At 36.2% G+C, this 26,215-nt stretch overlaps 1 protein-coding gene across 3 annotated transcripts in view; it reads right to left on the reverse strand.

The window, feature by feature from the left end:
- The window catches only part of LOC110104358 (callose synthase 3), a 52,280-nt gene that overhangs the window by 21,785 nt on the left and 4,280 nt on the right, over positions 1–26,215 (reverse strand). For 2 of the 3 annotated variants that reach the window (XM_020833422.2, XM_020833423.2), the window contains exons 3-27: positions 25,169–25,269; positions 21,211–21,335; positions 21,015–21,108; positions 20,713–20,823; positions 20,512–20,628; positions 20,283–20,375; positions 20,093–20,184; positions 19,792–19,918; positions 14,043–14,180; positions 13,872–13,948; positions 13,694–13,784; positions 13,404–13,526; positions 13,209–13,323; positions 8,064–8,398; positions 7,845–7,897; positions 7,695–7,755; positions 3,998–4,079; positions 3,878–3,927; positions 3,702–3,788; positions 1,494–1,631; positions 1,203–1,300; positions 1,013–1,097; positions 762–922; positions 473–596; positions 284–381 (exon numbers count right to left, since the gene is read on the reverse strand). In XM_020833422.2, coding sequence (XP_020689081.1) covers positions 284–381; positions 473–596; positions 762–922; positions 1,013–1,097; positions 1,203–1,300; positions 1,494–1,631; positions 3,702–3,788; positions 3,878–3,927; positions 3,998–4,079; positions 7,695–7,755; positions 7,845–7,897; positions 8,064–8,398; positions 13,209–13,323; positions 13,404–13,526; positions 13,694–13,784; positions 13,872–13,948; positions 14,043–14,180; positions 19,792–19,918; positions 20,093–20,184; positions 20,283–20,375; positions 20,512–20,628; positions 20,713–20,823; positions 21,015–21,108; positions 21,211–21,335; positions 25,169–25,269 — 2,776 coding nt within the window. The remainder of the gene's footprint in view (positions 1–283; positions 382–472; positions 597–761; positions 923–1,012; positions 1,098–1,202; positions 1,301–1,493; positions 1,632–3,701; positions 3,789–3,877; positions 3,928–3,997; positions 4,080–7,694; positions 7,756–7,844; positions 7,898–8,063; positions 8,399–13,208; positions 13,324–13,403; positions 13,527–13,693; positions 13,785–13,871; positions 13,949–14,042; positions 14,181–19,791; positions 19,919–20,092; positions 20,185–20,282; positions 20,376–20,511; positions 20,629–20,712; positions 20,824–21,014; positions 21,109–21,210; positions 21,336–25,168; positions 25,270–26,215) is intronic. The other variant, XM_028699183.1, reaches the window with a different exon arrangement.

Consider the following 26,215-nt stretch of genomic DNA (forward strand, 5'->3'; position numbering starts at 1 on the left):
ATATAAAAATTATTTACACGGCCTTTATGTTTCTCAATGATTAGTAAATTTTGGGTTAGGAATTGATCTTACATCTAATTTATAAATTTCCATGTCCACTTAAGTAAATGATTATAATAAAATAATATCTACTTTAAACAATTAGATTTGCATATGACCCAGAATTAGCATGCTCGAGTATAACATTAAACAAGAATGCAAAACTTATCTCATAGTATATTAACCAAGATGGAGCAAAACCAGTAGCTTCTAGCACTTGTAAGCAAATTGATATGTCACTTACTCAGAAAACTGTTCTTCCATTATGTCTCTTGTCACAACTTCCAGCATATCTTGGAAAAGAAGTACAACTCGATCTCTGTCCTCTTGTTTGTTGTCCATCTGCAGCAAGAAAGTTATCACTTATTTGGAAATTTAAATTTGAAATCTTTTAGTAACAAAAAATTTGGGTTTCCTAAGTTAGAACAACTACCAAAACTTTTATCAAATTAATAAATTTATTGTTGAGATCTGGAAGAGCGCTCATCCTCAAGTCTGTTATTAATTTGTCTTCAACTATCAACTCATCAACTTTCTCGAAGATCTCATTTATAATCCTAAATTATGGAGAACGACAAAAAGAAAAGCACATCAAATTATAAACTTCATACAAAAAAAAGGTAATTAATCAAACGAGGCAATAAAGTAGAGATTAAAAAAAGGGCAACATAGAATCGATGCAAATAAGCAAAAACAGTAAAAAGTTGTTACGATAAGCATACTTCTTCTCACGATCACCAGTCACTAGGTGGTTAATAATATTCCTAAATGATAAATAACATTCTTTCACAGCATGAGCCATATAACTATCATTTTGAAGTCTTTTTTTCAAATCTCGATCTTTGCCTTTAGAATCTTTGGCCATATCCAAAGCAATTGGAATCTGCTTAGGTTTAAAGATGTTAGAAAACAAAATGAGAGATAATTAAATAAGAAGCATTACAAAAAGTCCTAATACAATAAAAAAGAAAACCTTGCTAGCAAGTAAGAAAGGAGGCCACTGGACAAGGTTCAGGTCTTGGTCAGCCCAGTACGGAACTAGCAATAAATTCATCTCCCTGTATGCCATGGAAAGTGTAAGCTGTCCAATGCAAACTAGTACAATACCATGAATAAATGATCTATAGTAAAAAAAATTCCTTCCTTCAGGTTTGTTTAGCTACCTGTTGTTAATGAGATCTTCATCACGGAAACTAGTGATTATTTTGTTCCACATTTGAGCAAACTTTGCAGTTTCCTTCTCCAAATTACTAGATGGCTTCTAAAATTATAAGTTACGTCAATTTCAAAGAACTTAATGCTGGAGATATTGACTTTTGAAGAACAACCAAGAAGAAAAAATTAAAATTAAAAAAAAAAAAAAGAACAATCAAGAAGAAGACATTTAGACAGTTATATCAGGCTTAAAAGAGCGTAATGAACACAAATTCCAATAAAAAGTATGGATCTCAAACCTTTTCAAAGAGCCGAGACAAAGAAGCTTTTAAACCCCTCTTTGCAGTTGATTCAGATTTTTCAAATGGAATAAGATGTGCATTGAAAGCACCCGGCAAAGTTTGAAATCTAGACCTTAGCATTTCTAAAGTTCGTATCTGTATTAAACAAGGTTGTAAAATTATAAGAAATGCAATGCTAGCATCTGAGGAAATAGATTTTCGAAGAACAACTACTGCATCAAGTATAAATTCACCCATAACTTCTAGAAATTTTACAAAACACCAAAACTATTAAATAGCTAATTTCATGAAGAGTTAGTTGCTAAAACGCACGATCTTTAAGTGCAATGCCGAGCAGTATGAGTTGTGCATCACTCTGCAAGAAACAGGACTATATTGTAAAGCATAGTCAAAACAATGAAGAGTACTCTCTATCATCGCTTAGCAAAGGATTCAATGCATGTGCAAAGCTCCTTCTTCCCAATCAAATGAAGACCTACCCAGCAATAGGTTGATATAGTGTTTTGTTCCTCATCAGATTGCATGTGTACAAGATTGTTTAATAGTTATTAATGATTTCCTTGTTAAATTTTGATTTAAATATCATATATCATTTCATTATCTTGATTTTTATGAATCATATTATAAATTCATTCTTGTGAAAGGTGTGGCTCCAACTGAAGGCATGCTTTATGGTATCATACTATACATCGATTATTGTGATAGGTGAGGTTCCAATTAACTGACAGGCATGCTCTATTTCAATACCGCGCTTCAAAGCAAAAAAAAAAAAATTTGCACATCGCATTGTGCAATATGCACTGGCAATTTTGGGTAGTACTAGCTTCCCATTCAAAGAGAATAAAAGGATACATCATCTTCATCATTGGCCGAATCCAACTATTTTGGGGTCAAGATTATAAATCCTTCTTATGTATTTATTCTTGTCAAGTACTCCATGGGATATTTAGTTTACACATAATCTCTTAAGCAATTTCCATGCAGTTTCTTGTGATTAACTATTTCTTATCTTTTCCTTCCACAATCATTCTATTTATTCTTTGTAATTTTGCATTCTCTACCCTCCATTCTACATGCCTAAACCACATAAATGCATTTCCACCTCTTTTTAAATAGGAACAACTCCCATCTATGGCAGTCTTCTCACTCATATATAGAAAACTTTTACCACAAGCTCATCTTAATTTTCTAGTTTCTATTGCATTGAACCTGATTATTAATGACTTGATTGTTTTCTAGACTTAAATCCATAAAAGCATTATTAATCTAGAAAATATTTTATTAAACCTCATGATATCCATTTATTGCATAGCCCCTGTTGAGACAATTCAACCATTTTACCACACAAGTACAACTCTAATAGTTGATGTACTCATAAGAATCTTCATTATTTTATATAACAGATTCAGAGTAATTAAACTTATGACCATTACATATTGCTTGTTCATGGTGAATTATTGAGTTATATAATTATAAATTTCATGTTCTCTAAAACTGTATACCATGAAATAAGTTCATTCACTAATGCTAAGTGCTCTATTGAAAAGTTCATCTATTGTAATAATCTTTCACTTAATTGTAATACTCATTTGCCAATAACATGCACCAAGGTACACCATATTGAATATCTTTTGTAAGCACATCAACGATTAATTTTTTTACAATTATAACTAAAGAAAGGAAGAAGCACATGAACAGAAATTACAAAACCACCAAAAATCTTATAAACCATTCAACTGATATGTAAAGCTACAACTATATCAAGAAAAAGAAATTTTGACAAGCGATTTAACATGACTACTCCCAGTTAATCAACAAAGGATAAAGATAAAGTTCAAATTTTGTGAGCCATACAAAAGCATATTTATAGAATAATCACCCCATGAATAATGTCACGTGGCAAATAACATGAAAAGCCAGCAGTAACATGACAAAGGTCGTCTATTTAACAAAATAAAATCCATTTCATATCTTGCATAGCCGGTAGTGCTCATCAATTTAGGAATTCACAGAGCAGTGTTCAATAAAAGAACATGCCATAAAAAAAAATCTTAAAAAGCCTATTAATATAATAATATTAAAAGAAAGGAAAAATCGGAATGCTCACACTATATAACCTTATTTATGAAGAATCGTGCAAAAATAGAAGAGAAGACGTTCTTTGGAAAAATACAAGGCAAATAGATGAGATAAAACTTCACGGACCTCTCCAAGACGACGAAAAGCACCATAGACTCCTCCAACTAATGTGGAGAAAATTGCATACCATATCTGTGTATCCATGAAATATACCTGAACAGTATTGGAAAAAATCAAACAAATTTTGTGAGAATAGTTAGAAATAATAGCATGTAATCCAAATCTATGTTAAGAAACCTTACAAGAATAATTGGGGCCCAAAGTGCGATTATAACACCAATGTTACTCTTTGCTGAAACCCAAAGGAGTAAATTCATTGACTAGACATAAGATATAACTCAAAAGATTGACCAAAATATTACCATGGGGAAAGAACTCATGCCATTCATAAGTAGATATGGAGCTTCTCATAATATCTTTTGTAGGATTGACAAGAGGCCTGATCTGAAATGCACATTGGACAAAACAGCTTTAAATGTAAGATGCTTTCAAAAGATAAGAATAACATTCAAGAAAAGCATATGATATTTTAGTATAAATTTACTGAGTTTACGGAACTAGATATACTATTTATGAATTAATTATTATAATTTTGATTAATCTACAAGCGTACAAATTGACTTGATAACCACATGACTTTATCCTCAAGGAGCAACTTCATTTGAAAGTAGCTCTAATAGTGGATCTTACGGCCTCTATTAGAGGTGACCCATATAACGAGTCTTATAACTTAGTCCTATAGAGCCTAAGTGAGCATCTTCTCTCTCAAAAATTGACATATTCAACTTTTTAACCCTAGGATCACCACCGCCCCAATAACTTCTTTCTCCTCCAGAGTAGCAGTGATGGGGACATCAGATCATCATGGAAAGTTACCAGCGACGTGGCCGCCGATCTACGGCCACGATCGATTCGTTATATTTTTTAGTCGATGTATTTTATTTTCATGCATTTTATTATTTGCTTATGTGCGTTTATTTATTTTCCCTTTGTACCCTTTTGTATGGGAGTGGTCATGTGTAAGCCTAAGGGCATTTGTGTCATGTCAGTTAGAGTCTCTTGTATGAGGCTATTTAAAGCCCCTTTGTTTTATTTTCAAGGAAGGAATGAATGATTATTTGAGAATTTTGTTTTCTTGCTTGGAGCATTGTGAGAACTTGTGAGTTCTAGTGGAGAGAGCTTCCTTGGAGAGGAAGGAGATAGTGCAATACCCACCAACTTAGATAAGTCGAGTTCGTGGTTCTTTCTTGATCCCCTTTACTCTTCTCCTATCTCTTTTCCCCCACCCCTTACTCTCCGGTTTCCTCCACCTCACCCGACCCTCCTCCCCACATGAACCTCACGGCCCAACATCCCACCCGAACCCCTTCTCTCCTGCTAAACCGCCGGCCACCTCTTCCCTAGTCGCCGGCCACCTCTTCCCTAATCCGCCGGCTACCACCTCTCCTCCATCCTTAATTTATTTGTTTCCTATTATGGTTTATTATATTTTGGAATATATTTGAATTCAAATTTCAAATATTTGAAATTCAAAATATTTCCTAATATATATGAACTCTATTTCAGGAAAGTCCATTACTGAAATTCCATTGAATTTTGAATGAGAGAGTGGTTGATTACAGCCTTTTAATTTCAGAATTCCAAATTTGGAAGCTATATTAACTCTCTAAATTTCTTCCTGTTTCCTCTGGATAGTGCCGCCGCCTCCCTCTTCAATATCTCAGTAATACCCATTTAATTGTTTCCTAACTCTAAGCCATTTGTTTTGGAAATATTCTCAATTCCCGTAACTCCTACCTGGGCCGATTACCTCATGCATATCCTGGCTCTAAATTATTTCCTAAATCTATAAACAGGATTTAGGAAACAAAAGCCCACAGCCACCCCATCCCGTGAACTGCTCTCCCGTCACCGCCCCTCCTCTTGCCTGCATACCTGAGAAGATCTCCCAAGTCCATAGCCCGTGAAGGAAATCTGAAGGAACTCACACCCAGCCTCCTACTCCTTTTCACGGCTAGACTTCTCCATGCCCTCCTCATCCCAGCCCACCAAATCCTGAGGTTTCCTCTCAGGTTTCCTGTAGTAAATCTGAGATTGTTTTCTCAGATTTTATAAGACGAAGTGCGGAGCTTGCATTCTCTCTCCTATCAAGGGAAACATCTTTCACGTTGTGACTATTCAAGAGACGTATCTTAGTTGCTTGGACGAAGACGTTGAAGACATCGAGTGGAGGATCTCCACGTCTCCTTAAGCAAAGGAGAAACTTCTTTCTCTTGGTACTCACTTGTGAGGCGGATCAAAGACCAAGGAGACTCTACTTCCAATCACCAAGGAATGATGGAATCCATTGACGAGTACTTCGACGGCATCAAGTGACGGATCTCTACGTCTCCTTAAACAAAGGTTTTCTCCTTTCCACTTGTACCCAATTTCTTCTAACTCCAAATTCTCAATTGGTTGGTTGTAATCACGAAAGCTCTTTTACTTGCTCGTGCCAAACCTAGTCCTTTGTAGGAATTGAGTGTAATCTTCTATGCATCCTATGTCTCATTGTTAGATTAGGGATTAACTTGAAAACTACTATTCTGTATTGCTTTTATTTTCTCAATTATTTTGATAGCTCAAACTCGAAGCATGTGATTTAACCCTACACAATTGATCCACTCATTTGTTTTAATCGCCGTTTGAAAATTGCTTGTAATTTTGTTTCGAAATTGTTCTAATCTACTAGTTGTGCAATGCCCACATGAATCCATGAGCATGTCATCTAAGTAGTCCTGCATCAAGCAGGTGTTATGATCCCTCTATGTTTCCCTCTCCCCCAAATTAGATCTCTGATCTTCATCAATCCCAATTTCTTCGCCAACCATAACCTTCACCTATTCCTCTCCTTGGAAGTGGCTTCAAAGGTGGCATCATCTCCTTTTCTTCTTCTTCTTCTTCTTCTTCTTCTTCTTCTTCTTCTTCTTCCCCCCTAATCCTACCTCATCGTCCCTATATTAGGATTTCCCCCGCTTACTTGTCCAGTCAATGGTGCCCTTGCCTTTGATGATGTCATCTTTGATTGAAACTCTAACATCTTTTTCACCTTATCTTCCAGATTTGAAAATCTGCACTCAATTACTGAAATTTGCTCCCCAAATTCAAATTTCAGATTTTCAATTTCCATATCAAGCCTCTCCTCCAACACATCAACCTTCTTAGCCACCACATGTAAAAAAAAAGGTGCTTTGATACCAATTTGGTAGGAATTCTATCTCCACAAAGCAAAAACAGCAATAACGAAGAGAAAATGTAGCAGAAATTAGCGAAAAGAACGAGATATCAATACAACCAAATCAAGATACAAGTTGATATACTATTTGAGAGGCAAATCAACTCTCTACAAACCCCAAGCACCGCTAGAAACAACTCCAACGAAAACTACAGCAAAACACAATTCACATAATGAAAATGAAACCTAATTAACCTAAAAAAAACTTCATAATTCCCTCCCAAATCTGAATTCAAATCATCCCTCTTTTCCTAAATAAACCTTCATAATTCCCTCACAAATTTGAATTCAAATCAGCCCTCTTTCTCTAAATAAACCTTCCTAATTTCCTCCCAATTTTAGTTTTCTATGGTAAGTAATTAAAGGAAGAATTAACCTCCTTTGAGACCCTCTCTCTCCTTGCCCGCCACCCACACTAGTGGGTCCCAATGTCCCATAAGCTCAGCCGGTCCATCACTTTCCTGGAATGAGTTATGCAATACATAAAGCCATATTTCTTTCCAGCATCTAAACATCAATCCAAGAGCTTGATGTTTTACATGTGTACACCACTAACCGAACTTCAGCATTTCAAAGCAAGAAAACAGCTTAATAAGAGAGAAGATTTGACACTTGTAGCAAATGTAGTAGCGTGCAACAAACTGGAAGATAAATGTAAGACGGGAGCAAATGCCGCATTAACAATAAGATCAACTTCATTTTAAACCCACAGAAACAATTAAGTCATTGCAAGTATTGCTAAATTAAATGTAAGCTTCCTATATGAAGAGAAAATTTTAATTTACCTCAATATAGTAACTAAATATCAGCTTCGTCACTATAAGAATCACCCAAAACATTGTATACCTGTGTGTAAGAAAATTAGTTATAGATATGAAACTGTAGCCTATCACAGCAAACTTGCAAAATATATGACCAAAATGTCATTTTCTTACATGAAAAGTGAGAAAGCGCTTTCATGCATTCCCCTGCCTATGAAGAGACAAGGCTGCAAGCATAAAAATACTAAGCGTTAACGGAGTTTTTTCACACAATAAAGAAATAAAAAAAGTCTCCACAGAATGAAAATGAACTATAGCAAAAACTATAGTCCCATTTATGAACACAAAACAAGAAGGTTGCATAACCAATGATAATCAAGAAGCTTCCAGTACCTGAGACCACCACATCATAAGCATCACTATCTTGTAGTGTGAACCTTCAAGAAACCTACGGACAAATGGAAAAAGAAACAGCAAAGCCGAAAGCATGTTTGGAGACAGATATATCACCACTGCCAAAATATAAAGAGATGGTTGGTTTTGACCATTCCCAAGCCAGCTTTTGATAGTTTTTGCCAGTCCAGTAGGATTTTCCCAGGTGTAAGCATACGTGACAGGTAATATTACCACCCATGCTACAGATGAAACAACTTTCAAGATATATCTCAGTTTAACTGCAGAAGACATGCTTCTTCTAGCTTTCCAGCTAAGAATGATATCCAGGATAGCTACAAAAGAAGAACGATATAAGACTAATATCTAAATGTCCTTATCATTCAGTAGTTTTAAATACAAGCAGAGCAAAAATCGAGAAACAAAATAAATATTAGCAACATCAACAACATACATTATTGTTCCAAAAACATGAAAGATAGTAAATCCCAGCATCAAACAATAGGGAGATCTTACATAAGATCAAAATAAATATGCATCAATACCAACTCCAAATGCAAGTGACCCTACACATCATGATTTTGCATCTAAAATACGTATATCCGCACACAAAAAAGGGGAAAAAAATGCTCCCTCCCTTAACAGATAAACCAAAGCATCGGTAACAACCCGACCCGGTGAGCTCACATAGGCGAGGCGGGAACGGAGGTCGTGACAAAAGTGGTATCAGAGCAAAGGGTTTAAGAATATTGATCAATATGAAAGAGTCAATATGATGATTCTATAGGTTAGAGAAGGTATAGGGTATGTGTGTTATAAACTGCTAATTTTACTTCATCGGTTATATCTCAGAGCCATGGATCCTGAAAATGATACCACTGATGACACTACGAGAGATACTAGGTGGGAGATACCAATTGTAGCAGAACCTTCGAGTAGTAGTATCAATGCTACTATGGAATCTTTTACGCAGATGATGGCATCTATGACCCGAATGATAAAGAGTACTCAAACCCAAGCTGGAGGCAGTGGAAGCACTCCAATAGACAAAAACATGAAGTTATTCCAAGACATGAAGCATCCATCATTCATAGGTGGTGGACCCACACAAGCGGAAGACTGGTTAATGAGGATAGAGATGATCTTGGAAGGAATGTCATGCTCTCAAGATAGAAGGGTTACCTTAGCTGCTTATGCTTTCAATGATAAAGCAGGGAGGTGGTGGAGAAGTCAATTGCAAGCAACCTTTGGAGGAAGACCAAGCAAAAAAAGTTACTTGGGAGGAGTTTGTGAAAATATTTAGAGACTGCTATGTACTGATGTCTGCTAGAAGACATATGCAAGATAAATTCAATACATTGGTGCAAGCCTGCAAGGTGATAGAACTATTACTCAGTACAAGGCCGAATTCACTAGACTTTCTAGGTATGCTTCACATATGATACCCAATGTGGAAGAGAAGTGCCATCGTTTCTTATCTAGTTTGAAGGATATCATTAGACAACCCTTGAATCCTTTTGGCATTAAGGATTATTCAATTCTGATAGAGAGGGCTCGAAGGATTGAATCAGATTTGCAAGCTACTCAGAGGAGAATGGAACAACATAAAATGAAGAGTTTTAAAGAGGATATTCAAAGCAAGTAGACTGAGGGATCAAATGGGAAGAATCCCAAGTTTAGTCCTGGCGGAGTCAGTGGTGCAACTATAAGTAAAGTCACGGAACCTTTTGCTAAGTGTGGCAGATTACATAAGGGTGAATGTTTGATTGGTTCCAACACCTGCTATAGTGATATTGGTGTCATCAGTTTGGAGACATAGCAAAATATTATCCTGCATTGATTCAGAAGACTTCAGGAGAAATGAGATCAAATGAAACATCTTCACAGAGGAATTATGAAAAACCCAAGATGATAAAACCATCAGCTGCAGGTTCAGTGCAAAATCAATCTAGGCAGAATGTCAGACCGCGAGTTTACACTTTGACTCGGCAAGAGCCCAATGAATTTGTAGATGCTAACAATGACAATTGAGAAGGCTTTATAGTTTATTTTTAGTGACTTGAAATGTTAAATTTGATGTTTTGGCTTGATTAATGAAAACATCCTTGGAAAATGCCTTCGCAGTGATTCGTTTTTCATAAATATAAGAATTTCACCTCTGACTATGAAATATGAATGCCCCCGACCGTCCCTCTTAATCATTACTCCGATCCCGAAGGCCAACATAATAAGACCGAAATTCTGTGGTGTTATCCAATGCTAATATATCCAAAGCGTGGGCTTGCTTTAAGCACTCTAATTTCTTCAAAGTAACGGCGCTGGAGGCACGACCCGGCTAGTTAAGGCCAAGAACGCATCGCCAGTATAAGGGACGAGGCGGACGAGGCAGACGGTGCACACCGTTGAAGTTTACCTTGTTATGTCATGTCAGATGTTTTGGGATTGATCAAATTATTTTGTTATGATATTTCAGATGTTTAGTTTATTCCGTTACAATGTTAAAGTTTATATTGATTAAATTGGAAGATGTTGATTGAATTGTAACTAAATGTTGTATGTAAATTTCAATGACGAAATTTTTATTAAGACGGGAGAATTATAAAACCCGAAAAAATGTCATTTTAGACCTCGCACGCTTTTCGATGCGTCACGGTGAGTTTTAAGTGAAAAATTTAGAGTTGTCGGATTTTGACAAAATAAATTTTATAAAATTCTACGCAAAATTTTGAACAATTTGATATAAAGAATATATATTGAAATTCGCTTAATTTTGGAATTAAAATTTATAGAAATCTCATAATACCTATTATACCCCTAGTGTTTATTCAAGCTTGAATGTTTTAAGTGAGGGCAATTGGGTAATTGGACTTTTCCCTAACTCCCTAAGATATGAAGAGGTCGATCCCTCTTCACCCCATTCGCATGTTTTCTTCGGCTGAACCGAAGGAGCATGCGAAAAGGAGAGAAGGCGGATAGGCAAGGCGGCGGGGAGGCTTCGAGCGATAGTTTCCGACAATGCTTTTTGAGAGAAAACGAAGAGGGAAGTCAAGAGAAGTCTAATGTGCGTTCCTAAACCTATAAATCTTCTTTTCCTTTTAGATTTTTGGAGGAGAAAATTTTAGGGTTTGTGAAGAAACTTAGAAATTCTTAGAGGAACTTAGGAGGAATGCTAGGGAAGGTTTAGGAGATATTTTTTATGCATGAAAACTAAGTTTTTCTTTAAAAGTATTGAGTTGAAAAAATTAGGGTTTTTCTCTAAAGTTGAAATTTTTGAAAGTGCTTTTGCAAATGTGGTTCCTAAGGGTCCTAAGAGAGATTTTAAGAGAAGAAATTGAGTTTTTCTCACAAAATGGTATTTTTTTAATTTCTAATTAATTTAAATCCGAAAATTAGTTTTTCATAAATATTATTTTGATGAATGGGAAGCTTTAGCATGCAAAAAGTAAGCATTTTAATGAAAATAAGTTTTCCAAATTTAGGATTTTAGATTAAATCCGAAAATAGAAATTATTTTGAATTATTTTAAGTAATGGTAAAGGGATTACTTCAATAACAAATGAATTTTTAAAATATATACTTTATGTTTTAAATGAGAGGGAGAGAAAGAGAACCTTTAGAAATGTTGGGAGTAGATTAGAACATAATAAAAAGAATATGAATCATTGATATTGTTTTAGGATTGAGAACTCTAAGTTGAAGGTTTAAGATCTTATTAATATTATTTGAACAGTTGAAGATTTCTGATAATAAAGCTGAGACGAGTATTGGGATCTACAACGAAGCTTGAGGTATGGAAAAATATTAAAGCTTGGAAACATTCAGGTGAGTAAACATGTTTCTTTATTATGGTAATTGCATCGTTTCAGTTTTTTATTGAATTGTTATTGCAAATTGGTTTATTTTACTGCATTTCAATTGATTCCATTGTTTCATATTTTACATATTAATTGATTCACTATATTACTGTATAAGGTATATGATAAGGCTTAATATTATTGATAAATGAGATGATATGAATATGATATGATTGTTATATTGAGTGATTGTATGTGCATGCTGAATACATGGAACTCACCCCCTTATGATACTAGCTGGGGACGTTGTACTCGTGCACGTTAAAATGGTAAATGATATGAAAAAGAAAATGGTAAATGAGTACCTTTATGGTACTAGACGGTGGCTCCTGTGACGGTTGTAAAATATATACGAAATGAGAAAATTATGAATAATGAATATGAATATGAAAATGAAAATGAAAATGAAAAATATAGTTTTATGATATGATATATTTAATAGCATGTTTGTAAAAAATGAATTTATGTTATATTTTAAAGGAAATTGACATATAGCATATTGTTCATTTTTCCTTGATTACTATAGTTAAGAATCGTGTTTTACTTAGTGAGCTTTGGCTTAATGTTAGTTGTTAACATTTTTCAGGTGTAATTACTTTAAATCAAAATGAGTAGAATGGGCGAAAATGTATACCGTGGAAGAGGAGCGTCTGAGAAAATGTAACTTTATGAATATTACTAATTTTATGTTTATGTAATTTCAAATTTGATGTTTTAGAGGCTCTTTCAAATGTTAAGGTGATAGTTTTATGAATTATATATTTTAGTCTACTGTACGACCTCCGTTCCCGCCTCGCCTATGCGAGCTCACCGGGCCGGGTCGTGACAGCATCTATTTTCATGGGGTGTCTCAGACTTGTACAAATTTGTCAATTGAATAAATATGAACTATAAATAACGAATGACAATCAGAACCATTGCTAGGTTTCAACAACTTGTACAATTTTGTCAATTGAATTAATATGAATTGTAAATAACGAATGACAATCAGAACCATTTCTTATCCATCCAAAACACTTTACATAAAGAAATAACAAGCCAAAAAAAACATTTCTAATTTTTTTGGTAACAGAAAATAGAAAAAAATAAAAAAAAACGAGGCAATACTGAGCTAAAAAATAACTAATAAACCAATTCCCAATTATTAGCATATATTGTCATTCGTCGGCAAGGCTTCATTACTTTGGCTGCATAAATCTTTTTTCCTCATTTATTACTCTTTGGTTCTATATGCAGTCTTAATCCTTATGTACAAAAGTCCACTGTCAAACAAAGATATTGCTTCATTTACCTTGTCCTAACTTCAATACAGCAGCAGTAATGAAAATGCTCAATACTTGCTTAAAGACCCCATTATCAAAGATATCACTTGGTGAGCCTCCATTCCATGCAAGGATAATCATGACCTGCAGAGAAAGTTGAAAAGCTGAATAAAATTATAAACTACAAGATTTATATTTCAGTAAAAATAAATGTAGTAAATCACCTGCAATGCCAGAATGAAGAAAGCCCACAGTCTATCAAAACTTCTAAATATATGCCAAAATGAGCGTATCTCAACAAAATTACTTTTCCCAATCCATCTGTGCCTAGCAGTGTTTACGTTCTCCTGAGCAACAAAAAATCAAAATATACTAAGAATATCTACAGTTCTTAGTAAAATAAAATATGAATTAGAAATGATATTGCTCATTCATATTTTCAACTCACACTCACACGTCTATATGTGTGCACAAACCTGAAATATTTAATAGAAGTAGATAGGAGGAAGCTTACTCCATTTTTTTCAGATGGATATTTGTGAGGTTGACAAAAGAAATCTGCATCTGCTCTCATTGGCCAACCCAGACGAAAACAGTCAACTGACCTGCATATCATTAAGATAATAGTCAACTGAAGTGCAGGAAAACATTCAGTCAGAGAATACAAATTAAAAACTCCTTGTTACAAGTACCAAAAGTATTCATTTAAATCATCATAATTTCTCCATTGAGAATGTTTCGATTTTTCTGTTTTGCTTCTCTTGGCTTCCTGCAATGAACATGAGTGTTAAAACAGCAAAATGAGACAAATTAACTAAAAGAGGAAGGGGATGCATGGGGTAAGAACAATATTGTTTTACAACCTCGGCTATTGTTTTATAAATAGGAGTTACAACTTTTCTGAGGAAGGCTTCTTCATCACCCCCATAAGCCGGCTTTACGTTTTCACCTGTCATGGGGCTCACATTGCCAGCTAGCATGCTATAAAGTTCAAAAGCCATCTGGTAACAAAGGAAAAAAAACAACAGTTAGAGAAACATAACATCCTAAAAGCAGAGAGTCAAAAAATGCATAGCAATGCCAACACTAAAGCATAAGATCAATATCATATAGCGTACACTAATGCTTAACACGTGAACCAAATGCAACTGGAACAAGAAGATAACTGGTCAAGGTCTTCCAGTATATTCCATTTCAATTACTCTATTGTTGAAAATACAAAAGGAGAATAGGAAAAATATTTAGAATGCTCATCTTTACAAGGAAATAACTTTTCCCGGTGTATAATCACTATCATCTAATCATTGGCCTTATCCTAACCATTTGATACCCGCTATGTTTAGCAAACCGTATAGCTTATGTTGTGCATGATACAAAAGCATAGTCTGCAAACCAGAACATAGCTCTATAACAATTTTTTTTAATCTAAAAATTATGAAAAAAAAAAGAATTTTTTCAAGAATTCAAGTTATTGGATCAAGGAAAAAATTTTGAGAAACATCATCCACTTGTTTCTAATACATGAAAATAGCTTGAGCAAACATGCATCACCAAAATTAGGACGTTTTATATATTCCCATTAAGTCCGGTTCGGGTTCGCGGGTAGGGTCGGGTCAAACCGGTAATCCGTGCGGGTGGATCCGGGTTGTATATCCTGATCTGTCTAGCTAAACGGGTCGGGTTTGAGTCAACTCGTTTATGCCCGGGTCAACTCGGGTTGGACCCAAATCCGACCCCGTTGATCCGAATTGACAACCCTAGATTAGTGGAACATCATAAAAGCAAATTCTTCTGCAGTAGAGATTCTTTCTGATGATGGTCATGGTATTTGAACTTACATCAACACATTTTTTGATAAAATACCTTCATGCTTTATTTAAGGATGTATTTAGCTAACACTTGCTTGTTTCATTAAGGTTTATTTTATGCTTTGATTTTCATTAATTTCACTAGGATTCAATTCCTTATATTTAACTAATCATATTAGATTTTTGTGAACCTACAAATCTTCTGATAATAAGTAGGACCCCTAAGACTAGGTTGAGATTATTGATTTCAACAACAACAATATCATCAAGCCTTTATCCCACTACGTGGGGTCGGCTACATGAATCCTTTTTCTCCATTGTGTCCTATTAAAAGTCAAATTCTTGTTTAAATCTAATAAAGAAAGGTCATTCCGAAAATTTTCTAACCAAGTCTTTTTAGGTCTACCCCTACCTTTCTTAACATAAGTCATATCTAATACCTCTACTCTCCTAACCGGGTCATCGGAAAGCCGCCGTTTTATGTCACCAAACCATCTAAGGCGACTCTCTCTAATCTTATCTTCTACTGGAGCTACTCCAACCTTTCCACGTATATGCTCATTTCGTATCCTATCTCTGAGGTTGAGATTATTGATTGATTAAAAAAAATATTGATCTACTCAAGACCCCACTATTGACATGTATCTCAACCTCTCTTGTGTTTCTCTCTTGTTCTCCCTTTTCCTCTTCCACTTGCTACAATCAATGACACATTAACTGATTTCAGACACGAGAAAAAGAGATAGTAAAAGGAAATAGTGTTTTGCAATTCATGTATCCTGCTACCATTGATGACATCAAGTGGATGTGCCCTACCTTTAAAAAATAAAAATAAATAAATAAATAAAAAGTGGATGTGCTTTACCTTGCCTTTGAATTACAATTCATGATTCTAAATGTCATGTTTACAAACGTCAGACTAATGCTGTCTTTGATTTAAAATAGCATGCTCAGTTCAGAATTTCAAATTATAAGTTATTGTTATGATTACAAAATGTAATATCATGCCAAAAGCTCCTACGAATAAAGACACTACATCAATTGATAGATGCCAATAAAAATATATACATGAATAATTGCATGTGCATGTTGCTAGATGGAGCCCTATTGTGACTAGTTAAAAACGCAAAGTTACCGACTCATTTATGACTTCAACATTTCCACCACAGATAATAGAAGCAGATGAGTTGCACCAAATTGTGCTGATAGAGGATACGGAGTTAGGTACATTTCCACCACATGCAAGCAAACATAAGAAATATGTCATGTTGTGGCGATGGGGAGCTAATGGCTCGCAGTGAATTAGATTTAAGACATGCTACCATTACTTGGAATATTGAGATGAAATGTACAGTTATTTAGGTTGCAATGCAAAATTTGTCACTTTATACCATGATCCATGATGATGAGATGGTATTCAGGTGGTTTGATTATGCCCATAACTAAATATGTTTTGACAACTATTATAATCACACTTATTGCATCCTGGAATATTCATGATTATAGAGAAATATAAAGTTTAACATCTTAATTTTATACAAAGATCCAGCACACAATCAGATAAAAGAAAGAGTGCAACATTTATAAGAGACACCAAGATTTTTTACGTGGAAAACCCTAAAAAGAGAAAAAAACACAGGACCTGACCCAGTTAGAATGAATCCACTGGTATTTGCAGTTGATTACAAATGAGGCATTTCCTTAGGGGGAAGGCATTGACTTGATGCAACAAATATATATTATATAAAGTGCATTACATGGTGGGAATTGAAAGATTCATTATTGACGTGTTTGTTTGGACGGAAGGACCATAGTCGGCGGGCGACGGAGGTCGTAAAGACCGTAGTCAGGTGACGGTGGTCGAAAGGACCGTAGTCGGCGGGTGATGGAGGTCAGAAAGACCGTTGTCTGGCGACAGATGTTGGAAGAACAATAGTCGAGCGACGAAGGTCAGAAGGACCATCAAAAAGACCATTGTCTGGTGACGGATGTCATAAGGACACCGTAATTTGGCGATGGAGATCGAAAGAACCATAGTCGACGCGCAACAGTGGTTAGAAATACCGTTTTCTGGTTACAGAGGTCGGAAGGACCATAGTCCGGCGACGAAGTCGAAAGGACCGTGATCGGCGGGCGACAGTGGTTAGAAAGATCATTGTCTGGCGACGGAGGTTCAAATGACTATAATCTGATGACAGAGGTCGAAAGGATTGTAGTCGACGAGCGACAGTGGTCAAAAAGACTGTTGTCTATTGACTGAGGTTTAGAAGGACTGTAATATGAAAACAGAGATCAAAAGGACTGTAGTCGGCAGGCAACAGTGGCCAACAAACCAATTGTCTGGCGACGGAGGTCGAAAAGGACTGTAATCTGGCAACGAAGGTTGAAAGAATCGTAGTCGACGGGCAACAATGGTTAGAAAGACCGTTGTCTAGTGACGGAGGTTGGAAGGACTATAATCTGGCGATGGAGGTCGAAAGGATCATAGTCGGTGGGCGACGAAGGTCAGAAAGACCGTTGCCGGGTGGAAGTCCAACAAGAATTAGAAGTCGGGTGGAAGTCCGACGTTAGTTGGTGGCCAAGCGGAAGTCCGGCATCAGTCGGTGGACGGGCGGAAGTCCAGCATCAGTCGGTGGATGGGTGGAAGTCCAGCATCAGTCGATGGACGGGTGGAAGTCCAGCATCAGTCGATGGCCAGGCAGAAGTTCAGCGGTGGTCAAGGAGTCTGGTGGTAAGAGAACTCTAATTTCTTTTCTTCCTTCTCGTCCTTGCTTCCATGCTTAGGTCCCCCTCCATAAGAAATGATGAGTATATTTATAGTTTCTGAGAGTGGCATGGCCAGTAAATAGGAGGAAGATCAAGGGTAAGTTGAGAGTGGTTTGAATGAACGGCCAATATTGATTCCCTTGATTATGAATTGTTTATTGGGCATTTAAATGTCTTAATGATAGTAGAATTTGGCGATCTTAGGCTCGTTGGATTCGTCTCGTCGAGTCGCTTGATTCAACTATAAGCATTTCACATTTTGAAACCGTTTGGCCATCTAATTTATAGTTTGAACCTTCCAAATGCACTTCGGGTCTTTGATTTGGTACCATTTGGGCTACGATTGTGTCGAATTTGGTATCGTTGGATTTGTCATTTCGAGACGTTTAGTTCGACTATAAGTTTGCTGAAATTGGAGTTCATATGGTTCCGAATTTAATTTGAGTATACCCCATACACATAAGCAATTTCCCACCAGTCCCCGTATCCTTTCAGGGCCATGTACACTTCCCTTAATTCTCTACCAAGTTAATTACTTTTTTCCAACACAGCTGATTGAAACTCACTCAAGCTGCTGACTGCTAAAGGAAAATGCCCTCCCTTCCTTTCTAGTCCTTCCTAGACTCACCCAGTCACCCTCCTCTTTGGTTGTCTAGAACCTTCCAAACCCCATACTTTGTATTATTAGTGTTTCTATAGATGTAGTACCTAAAATGCCAGTTCCACCGTATCTTACTTTTTCAACATCAGGTGAGTTCAAGTTGACTATAGGAACTTATAGCAACTTCCTCATTGGATGCACCATCTGTCGTTTGATGACCCATAGTCCGCAAATCAAGCTACCTACTTCTACGTCAGTAAGTAGTGTATTGTCACCTTCACTCTCCACACTAGAGTGCTTTGAAACCCAGGAAATAAATGGCAACAATCTAGAGAAGTTGCAAAATTTCAACTCATTTTCACATCCATGTACGGCAATTTTTCATTGTTTTTATGTTTTATTTTACTATTTACGCGCCCTCCATGCTGAGTTTAAAGGGTGTAATGCCCCATGCAATGTTATGTAGGAATTGAGATGTATTTATTTTAGCTTCTTCATCTATTTTCTTCTGAGGGGAATTTGTTTCCATTACTTGATGAGACTTCCTCTTGTAAGGACTCCTTAGGGTTTACTTTCAATTGTGGACGAATGATTTTGGAATTCAACCCGATGCCCTAATATTTGACCAGTCATCTTAGGGCTGCATGATACTTCTTCATTTGAGTGCTTCAGAGAACTATGATAGACAACATGCCTTCCTTTTCCTCTCTTCTTCCCGAACTTACATCCAATATTCAACATTTCGCACACCAATTTGAGGTTGTAAATCACATGAAATGCAGTTAAATCAATAGTAGCAAAATGTCACGGAACAACAGTTCAGACCTGTAATGCCAAAAATAATTTGAAGCTCACCAATAATCAATAAAAGCCTCATCCCATGTTTCCCCTCCCAGTGAAAGATAGCCATCTTGCTCATAGTGCAATTAAGTCCTTCAATGGGAATATTAACTAATGATGGTCAGTAAGACCTTCTAGCTCATGTTAGGTTTCATGGAAGCAGAAAAAAGCTCAACAGGACCTTAATAGCAGGGTTATATATGATTTGTAGAAAAAAGGAAGCTAAATTTGAGGACAGACGCGAAATATGAATTGCCTGCTCAATTTTAAAGCGTATTCCAGATAGAATCATACACTGAAAAAACTATTGTCATCAATTAGATACCAAACAATTTTTTTTTGCTTTTGTGCGATGAGTAATTCTAATTATGCATTTTTATCAGTTGTGGATAAATAAATAAGATTATTATTGCAAGATCCAGTAAATAAAAGGCCATGATAATAGCAGAAAGATTAGTATATGTAGTTCAGATAAAAAACAACCAAAACCAATTAGGTACTTATTTTATTTCCTTTTTTCCTTTTGTTCATTTGCCCAAGGCAAAGGATTATAGCATCTGGGGATGAAATGAACCAAATTTTATGCAGGAAACTCACATGATGATAGATATAGCACAAGCATTCCGGCATAAAACGCAGATTTGCAGCTTCACCCCAAATTAGAAGATACAGGCCCATGTAAAGCAATTTTCTCTGTTGTACTTCCTGCTGAATGGTTGGCAGCCTGAAATTTTAATATCACGATAATAAGATATGAGAAAATCAAAAAAAAAAGATATGGATCAAATATTAATGAAGTAAAAGTCGAATCTTTAAAAATAGAAACCAAGAAGAAACGTCAAGCCTAAATGTATTTCATACGTAAAATGGTCGGTTAAAGTAGCTTTTGAATTCTCACCAGAGGCTACTCTTTCGATCCAAGTATTTGCACCACTTCTTGTAATTCCTAAATAGTTTCTTCATGACCAAATTTAAGGCACGATCATCCAACTGAGATATAGATTAGCAATTAGTATTAAGGCTCACCAAAGAGCAAAATAGCACAGCACTCACATTGTTGTTTAAGCGCAGTAAAAAAGAAGTAAAACCTTTGCTTGTTGATCAGGCTTTGGAGCCTGTCGGATGTGGACATTTGCTAGTAATAATATCAAATGTTCTCTTTGATTAGCCACATTATCCTTCTGCGTACTCAAACAATTCAAAATATGAAATGCATTTGCATGAAATAACTTAAAAAGAAGTTCAAAATTAAGTGGAAATAATATGCAGAAAAAGTAACTTGTTGACAAAAAAAAGCAGCAACTAAAGAGGATTCACCTGAAAACCAAACATTGCCTGAAGCCAGTCAAGAAGGTCTTCATCTAACTTCTTCTCATGATCTTTGGGCCATGGTAAACCCCTAGTATTCCGAAGAGCAATTACTGCAGCTTGAATCTGCAGAATCATAATGTCAGGAGATTTCTGTAAAACTTTCCTCTAGTTGAAAGCATTGCCTAAAACAAGAGTTACGAGAAAAACCTCTGGATACCGCATTATAGCCTGATTTGCACTATCAGGATCAAGCGGAAGAACATTGTAAGGTGCATATATCTTTTTCTTTTCTTCAACTTTATTATGAGTTTCCAATATCTGAACAAAAGCATCACATAATAAATAATCAACACAAGAAGTTGTTGGAAGCTTTCTTTTATAACATTTTTGTCTCACAGCTTAAAAGTGGAGTGCTAGGATAGTGTTAAATATATATATATATATATATAATATATATATATATATATATATATATAATGATAAACTATCAAGCAGAAATACAAACTTGCCTCTTTATCCACTTCAAGAGATTGAGTCAGATTAACAGCTTTTAAAACCTCAAACAAAACAGCAGCTGTTTGGTAAGCTTTGGTAAGTCGAGCACTAAAAGGAGCAAAACATTAGCATAGAAGAGAATAAAAAAGGGCAATAATAATGAGTCCATGACATTAAAATACTTGATAAGAATGACTATATCTAACTCACCGATCAGCCTTGTCAGCAACATTTTGGAGAGCCTCGATATATTTTCTGTAGTAATGCTGGTAGAAACTTCGCATTTCTTGCGCATCACTCTTTTTGGTCCTCTGTCTAAAAGTGGGCTCATTGTCCTAAAGGCGTTGAATCACAATAAAAGAATAGAAGATTTAAGCAAACAGCAAGCTGTTCCATAGGCGCCAACATGATAATAAACCAACAGAATTAATAAAATTGTGCACATGACAAGAATCCTATGATATCAAGGTGAAAGAGTACTAAAGAGGGGCTCAATTGTACAGCAAATCTGAGCCGTGGATCTATATAAATTGGCTAAAGGATTGTGCATAAGGCTAAAATTAAATTATTAAGACGTTGACACATCAAATTTTCCAATCTTGTTTATAAAAATATTATCTTGCTTTGGTGGATAAGAGCTTTACGTTTTATGTGCAAATGGCTTAAAACTATAAGAGGTGTGCAAAACAAGGGCCAAAGCATTTGTAATGTTTGGTAATATATAAATAATTTAATTTTACAATACTATAAGTTGCATCTCTTCTTTGAATCCCCTATCCATCAATCAAAAATCAAAATAACGAGTTTAGAGGGTTGCAAATGATAGAGTTAAGCAGCAGTTAAGAGAAAAGAACAAGGATGACCGGCTGTTGGGGAAGAGGAGATGAAGAAACGTAAAATTGTCAAGGAACAAAGTAATCGCTCGTCTCACATAGCCTTCTAAAACACCAGGAAGAAGAGGGGCTACACCCACAACCCTGGAAAACCAAAACAGAGCATGCAGAAGGTCTTTGATGCATGCAAAGAGGGGGGTCAAAACAAAATGAATATTTTGGTTTTGACTTCTTTTGGGCTTGCTAGCTCATTAATATTTTGAGCTAAAAGTTAGCTCATTATGAGCTATTTTTTTAGTTCATTTATGGAACTAAAGAATTAGCTCATTGTTTCTTGAACTTGTCTCTTCCTCTTCTTCTTTAACTCTTGAGCTGCTGCCTTTTTCCTTCAATTGATTGCTGGATTGCCGTGGCCTTTATTCCCTTTTAAATGATGCCTTGGTATACCGTGGCTTTTTCTTGATATTGGCTCTACCGTTTGGAATTCTCTGTTGCTGATTACCGTGGCTTTTATTACTCCAGCTGCTGTTGTCTTTTTCTGTGCTGGAATCCAAAATGCTGTCCTGTTTCCTGTGCTGGATTTTATTGGTTGTTTAGTTCCCCTCTTATGCCTATATATAGTAGATGTTTTGTGTTATAAAAAGTAGAGTTTATGATGTGATTTTTGGAGACAAAACCTGAAAGGTTTTTTCATTGGAAAAAGCTTGAGAGCTTTGTTCCATTTCTTCTTCTTCTTCTATGGAAATCCTGCGGGCTCTTTCCACCCTTCTTCTTGGCTTCTAATCTCTTTCTTCTCTCCATAGTAACCATTCCATTGTATCCTTCTTCTCAAAGTAAGCAAGTTTAGGGTGTCATTTTGTTTGTGTCAAAGTTTGTAAGCGTCCAAATTGTAAGTGTCATTTGTAAGAATTTTTGTTTGTAAGTCCTTTTATAATATTAAAGTTGTATTTTGTTTTGTGCAAGTGTCGTCGCCTTATCCTATGTTAAATTTTAGTCTCTAAGTTATAGGAAGAGTTTGTTTTTGTGATCAAAAATTTGGGGCCCTCTCCCAAATTTTTGATTGCATCAGTCTTTAAGATGATAATTTGGATACATTCAATATATTAAGTCCAAAGATGATGAGGACATCAGATTTCGACACGTGTACCATCGCCGAAGACGCAGATCAACGGCTACGATCCAGATCCTTTATTTCTGATTTACTTGTATTTTATTTATGCTTGTATTTTTATTTTTCCTAGTTTGCCCCTATGGGCATTGAGTCACTTATGTATTATGTAGCCCTAAGGGCATTTGTGTCATTTTCATTTTTTTATCTTATCTTGGCCTATTTAAAGTAGGCCTCATGCAATGTATGTTTTTTGATGAATTATTGAATGAAAAGTTTATTCTACTTGGTGATATCTTAGTGAGTTCATGAGAGGAGAAAGATCTCTTTGTGAGTTCTAAGTTTTCCCAATATTTCTTTGTGAGATTTGGGGTGGAAGTACTTGAGGTGAGTAAATCCCTAACTCTTCAAATTTATATTCTTTTTCCCTTGAAGTGATCTTCCCCTCCCTATAAGCCCCTTGCCGCCGCCCCCCATTGGGCCGTCCAAGCCGCCGGCCCCTTCTGCCAACCACCCACCGCCGGCCTTCCTCCCCCTTCATCCCCTCTCCACTTCTCTAGCCGCCGGCCTCCCTCCTTGGGATTACAAATTTGAAATTCAAATTTTCCCCAAGAGACATTGATGACTTTCCTAAAATAACTCCATGATTTTAGGCAATCCTCTTAATTGAATTTCAATTTAAATTTGAAATTCAAACAAATTTCAATTAATTGCCTTTATATTAGGAAACTTTTCCCCTTCATAGAAAATCTGAAATTTAATTCATATTTTTTCTTAAAACTTTTGATTAGTGTGTGGGCCCCATATAATTAAAACCCAAGCCTCTCTATCCAATACATATGGCCGCCCCCTTTAATGGGCTTTCCTCTCTCCCAAATTAAATTAAAAGCTCCACCAATTCAGCCCCAAATCCCTCCCCATTGCCACCCCTCTCCCCCTCTTGGGATTAATTTGAACTTTCAAATTAAATACATCCCCAAACTACTAAAATCTGAAACAATTTCAGATTTTCTGCAATTACCTCTTGACCTCCCATCCTAGCCGATCCCCTCCAAGTCTTCTCGTCGGCACCACGTCCTCCTCCCTCCAAACCGCCACATCCACCCCTCCTCTTCTCCTTGCTTCCGTCGTTGCTCCTTCATCTCCCGACATGGATGCATGGCGGATCCGGAAGTTGATCACGGCTTCGCTTACAACGAACAAGGGGAGATTGACATCTTCCTCTCCCCCTTCTACGAGCTGGATTGGGAGTACGACGTCATCGTGGAACGTTACGTCAATCGCATAGTTTATTGCCTTGCCGAAACCATCGATCTTCAACGACCCAGAACTCCGTGGATTCTTATCGGACGTCCGCCTGCTTCCCCAACTCCCGCTTCTTTCCCGGCGACTAGTCCTCTGAGCATCACTTGTGTGATAGTGGCATCTCTAAGTGTACTTGCAATCCTCCTCCACTAGCCTCCACTTTCAAGAGTTGAGTGAAGGAGCTCTAGGTGAAGGATCCAGATTTTAAATTTGAGGCTTTGTTATATTTGCTATTTGCATTATCTATTAGTCTTGGTTGTTATTTTGCAAGTTCTAGTAATCTCAAAGTGTAATCTTTTTCTAGTGCTTAATCTTTCATGATATCTTCTTAAACTTCCACTTGAGTAAACTAGATTTTATTGGTAGTACGCAAAGTTCATAACTTTTATTAATCTCTTAATTGCAATTATTGTCATCGCATTTAGTTTCACATCAAAAGATGTGATGGCTAATCGTAGGAATAGCCAGAAATTAACAATGGAATGATACTCCTTATATTTATTTCAATGGAATTCTAATCACTACCAAAATGATGAACATCTGTTACTAAAACTACTAACTCTCGATATACTCTAGTGATAAGTTATACATATCGGCAGTGACTAACTCAATGATTTCCATCAACACTGATATCTTACAGCTTTGATTTTTCACTATTTAGCAACTAAATACCACATACCAAGTAAGTGCAAAAAAAATATGAATGAAAAAGCCCCCAAAACATCTGTTTATAATGAACATCATATACAATCAATAATGCCATAAACCACATTCAAATACAAAGTAAAGCTGAAAGTCCCAAAGCATATTTGAAAGAAAAGATCCATAATATAGAAGCATCTCAAGCAAAATAAATTTAAGCATTTAAAGATAAAAAGGGTGATATATCGTAGTAGTTAATAGAAAAATCTAGATAACCAACCTTTTCTAGTCGTTGTAAAAGAGCAGTCTTGAATTGTCTCACACCACGCCCACTTGATGTTGGATCTAATCGATGTGCTTTTTCAAAAGCATAGAACCTACCTGTCCATTAGCAAGGAGAAAAAATCATCAATATGATTACAAAGAAACTCTAGGCTTTAAATAGCATACAAGCAAATACTACTTAACATGAAATCACAAAGTGAAACTAAAGTAGTCTATGATGGCATGAATCCATTTCGGTTGCCGATAAAATCAATATTTGATCAAATAACATTGAATACATTGTCCACCTTGCGATTCCTGACCAAACTAAAAAAAAAATATTGAAGCTACTCACCAATAGATGATCCATACACAGCTTTAGGTAACAAACAAACTCCATTAAATAACATACAAGAAATTGATCAAACAAAAGTAATCAATGCCCATTGTTGGTTCATAAAAATCATAAAAACACAGCAGTCAGAAGAAACATTCTAAGCTTGAGGCCTTAGCTAAACAATATGCAAAAATTCAAAATGGCTTCTCTTTCTTCCTCCACTCCACAATTAGGAGGAATCAGTGAGGGGGACTCCATTTCTGCTATGTAGCATGACCCTCTAGATCTGATGTAGAACGGGTAGGAGGGTGGCAACAATCTGAAACAGTTCCTTTCAGGAAACCTGAAACAGTTCAGATTTTCCTCCCAAAATCTGAGAGGAACTTCAGCAATCCAGCAGCGGGATAGCTTCAGCAGCCAAAATCTGAGAGAAATCCCAAGAATCTAGGCTTAGGAGCAAAGGGAATTGGGAGGAGAAGTCAGGCTTCAGTCCAGCAAGGTGTTGACGTGGGAGAGAGGGAATTTGAGAGGGAGAGGTGGTCGGGTAAGGAGAGAGGAACAGGGAGGGCGGCGGGATAGAGGGGAGATCTGAGGGATTTTCTATTCCTAAATCAATGAGTTGATTTGGGAAATTAGATTAGGAAATAAGGCTTAGGAAAGATCTGTTAGAAGCAACGTAAAGGAATTTGAAAATAGTTGCCAAAAACACTAAGTGGAGAATAGGCC

This window comes from Dendrobium catenatum, unplaced genomic scaffold (genome assembly GCF_001605985.2).
Source record: "Dendrobium catenatum unplaced genomic scaffold, ASM160598v2 fragScaff_scaffold_1220, whole genome shotgun sequence".
NCBI lineage: Eukaryota > Viridiplantae > Streptophyta > Magnoliopsida > Asparagales > Orchidaceae > Dendrobium > Dendrobium catenatum.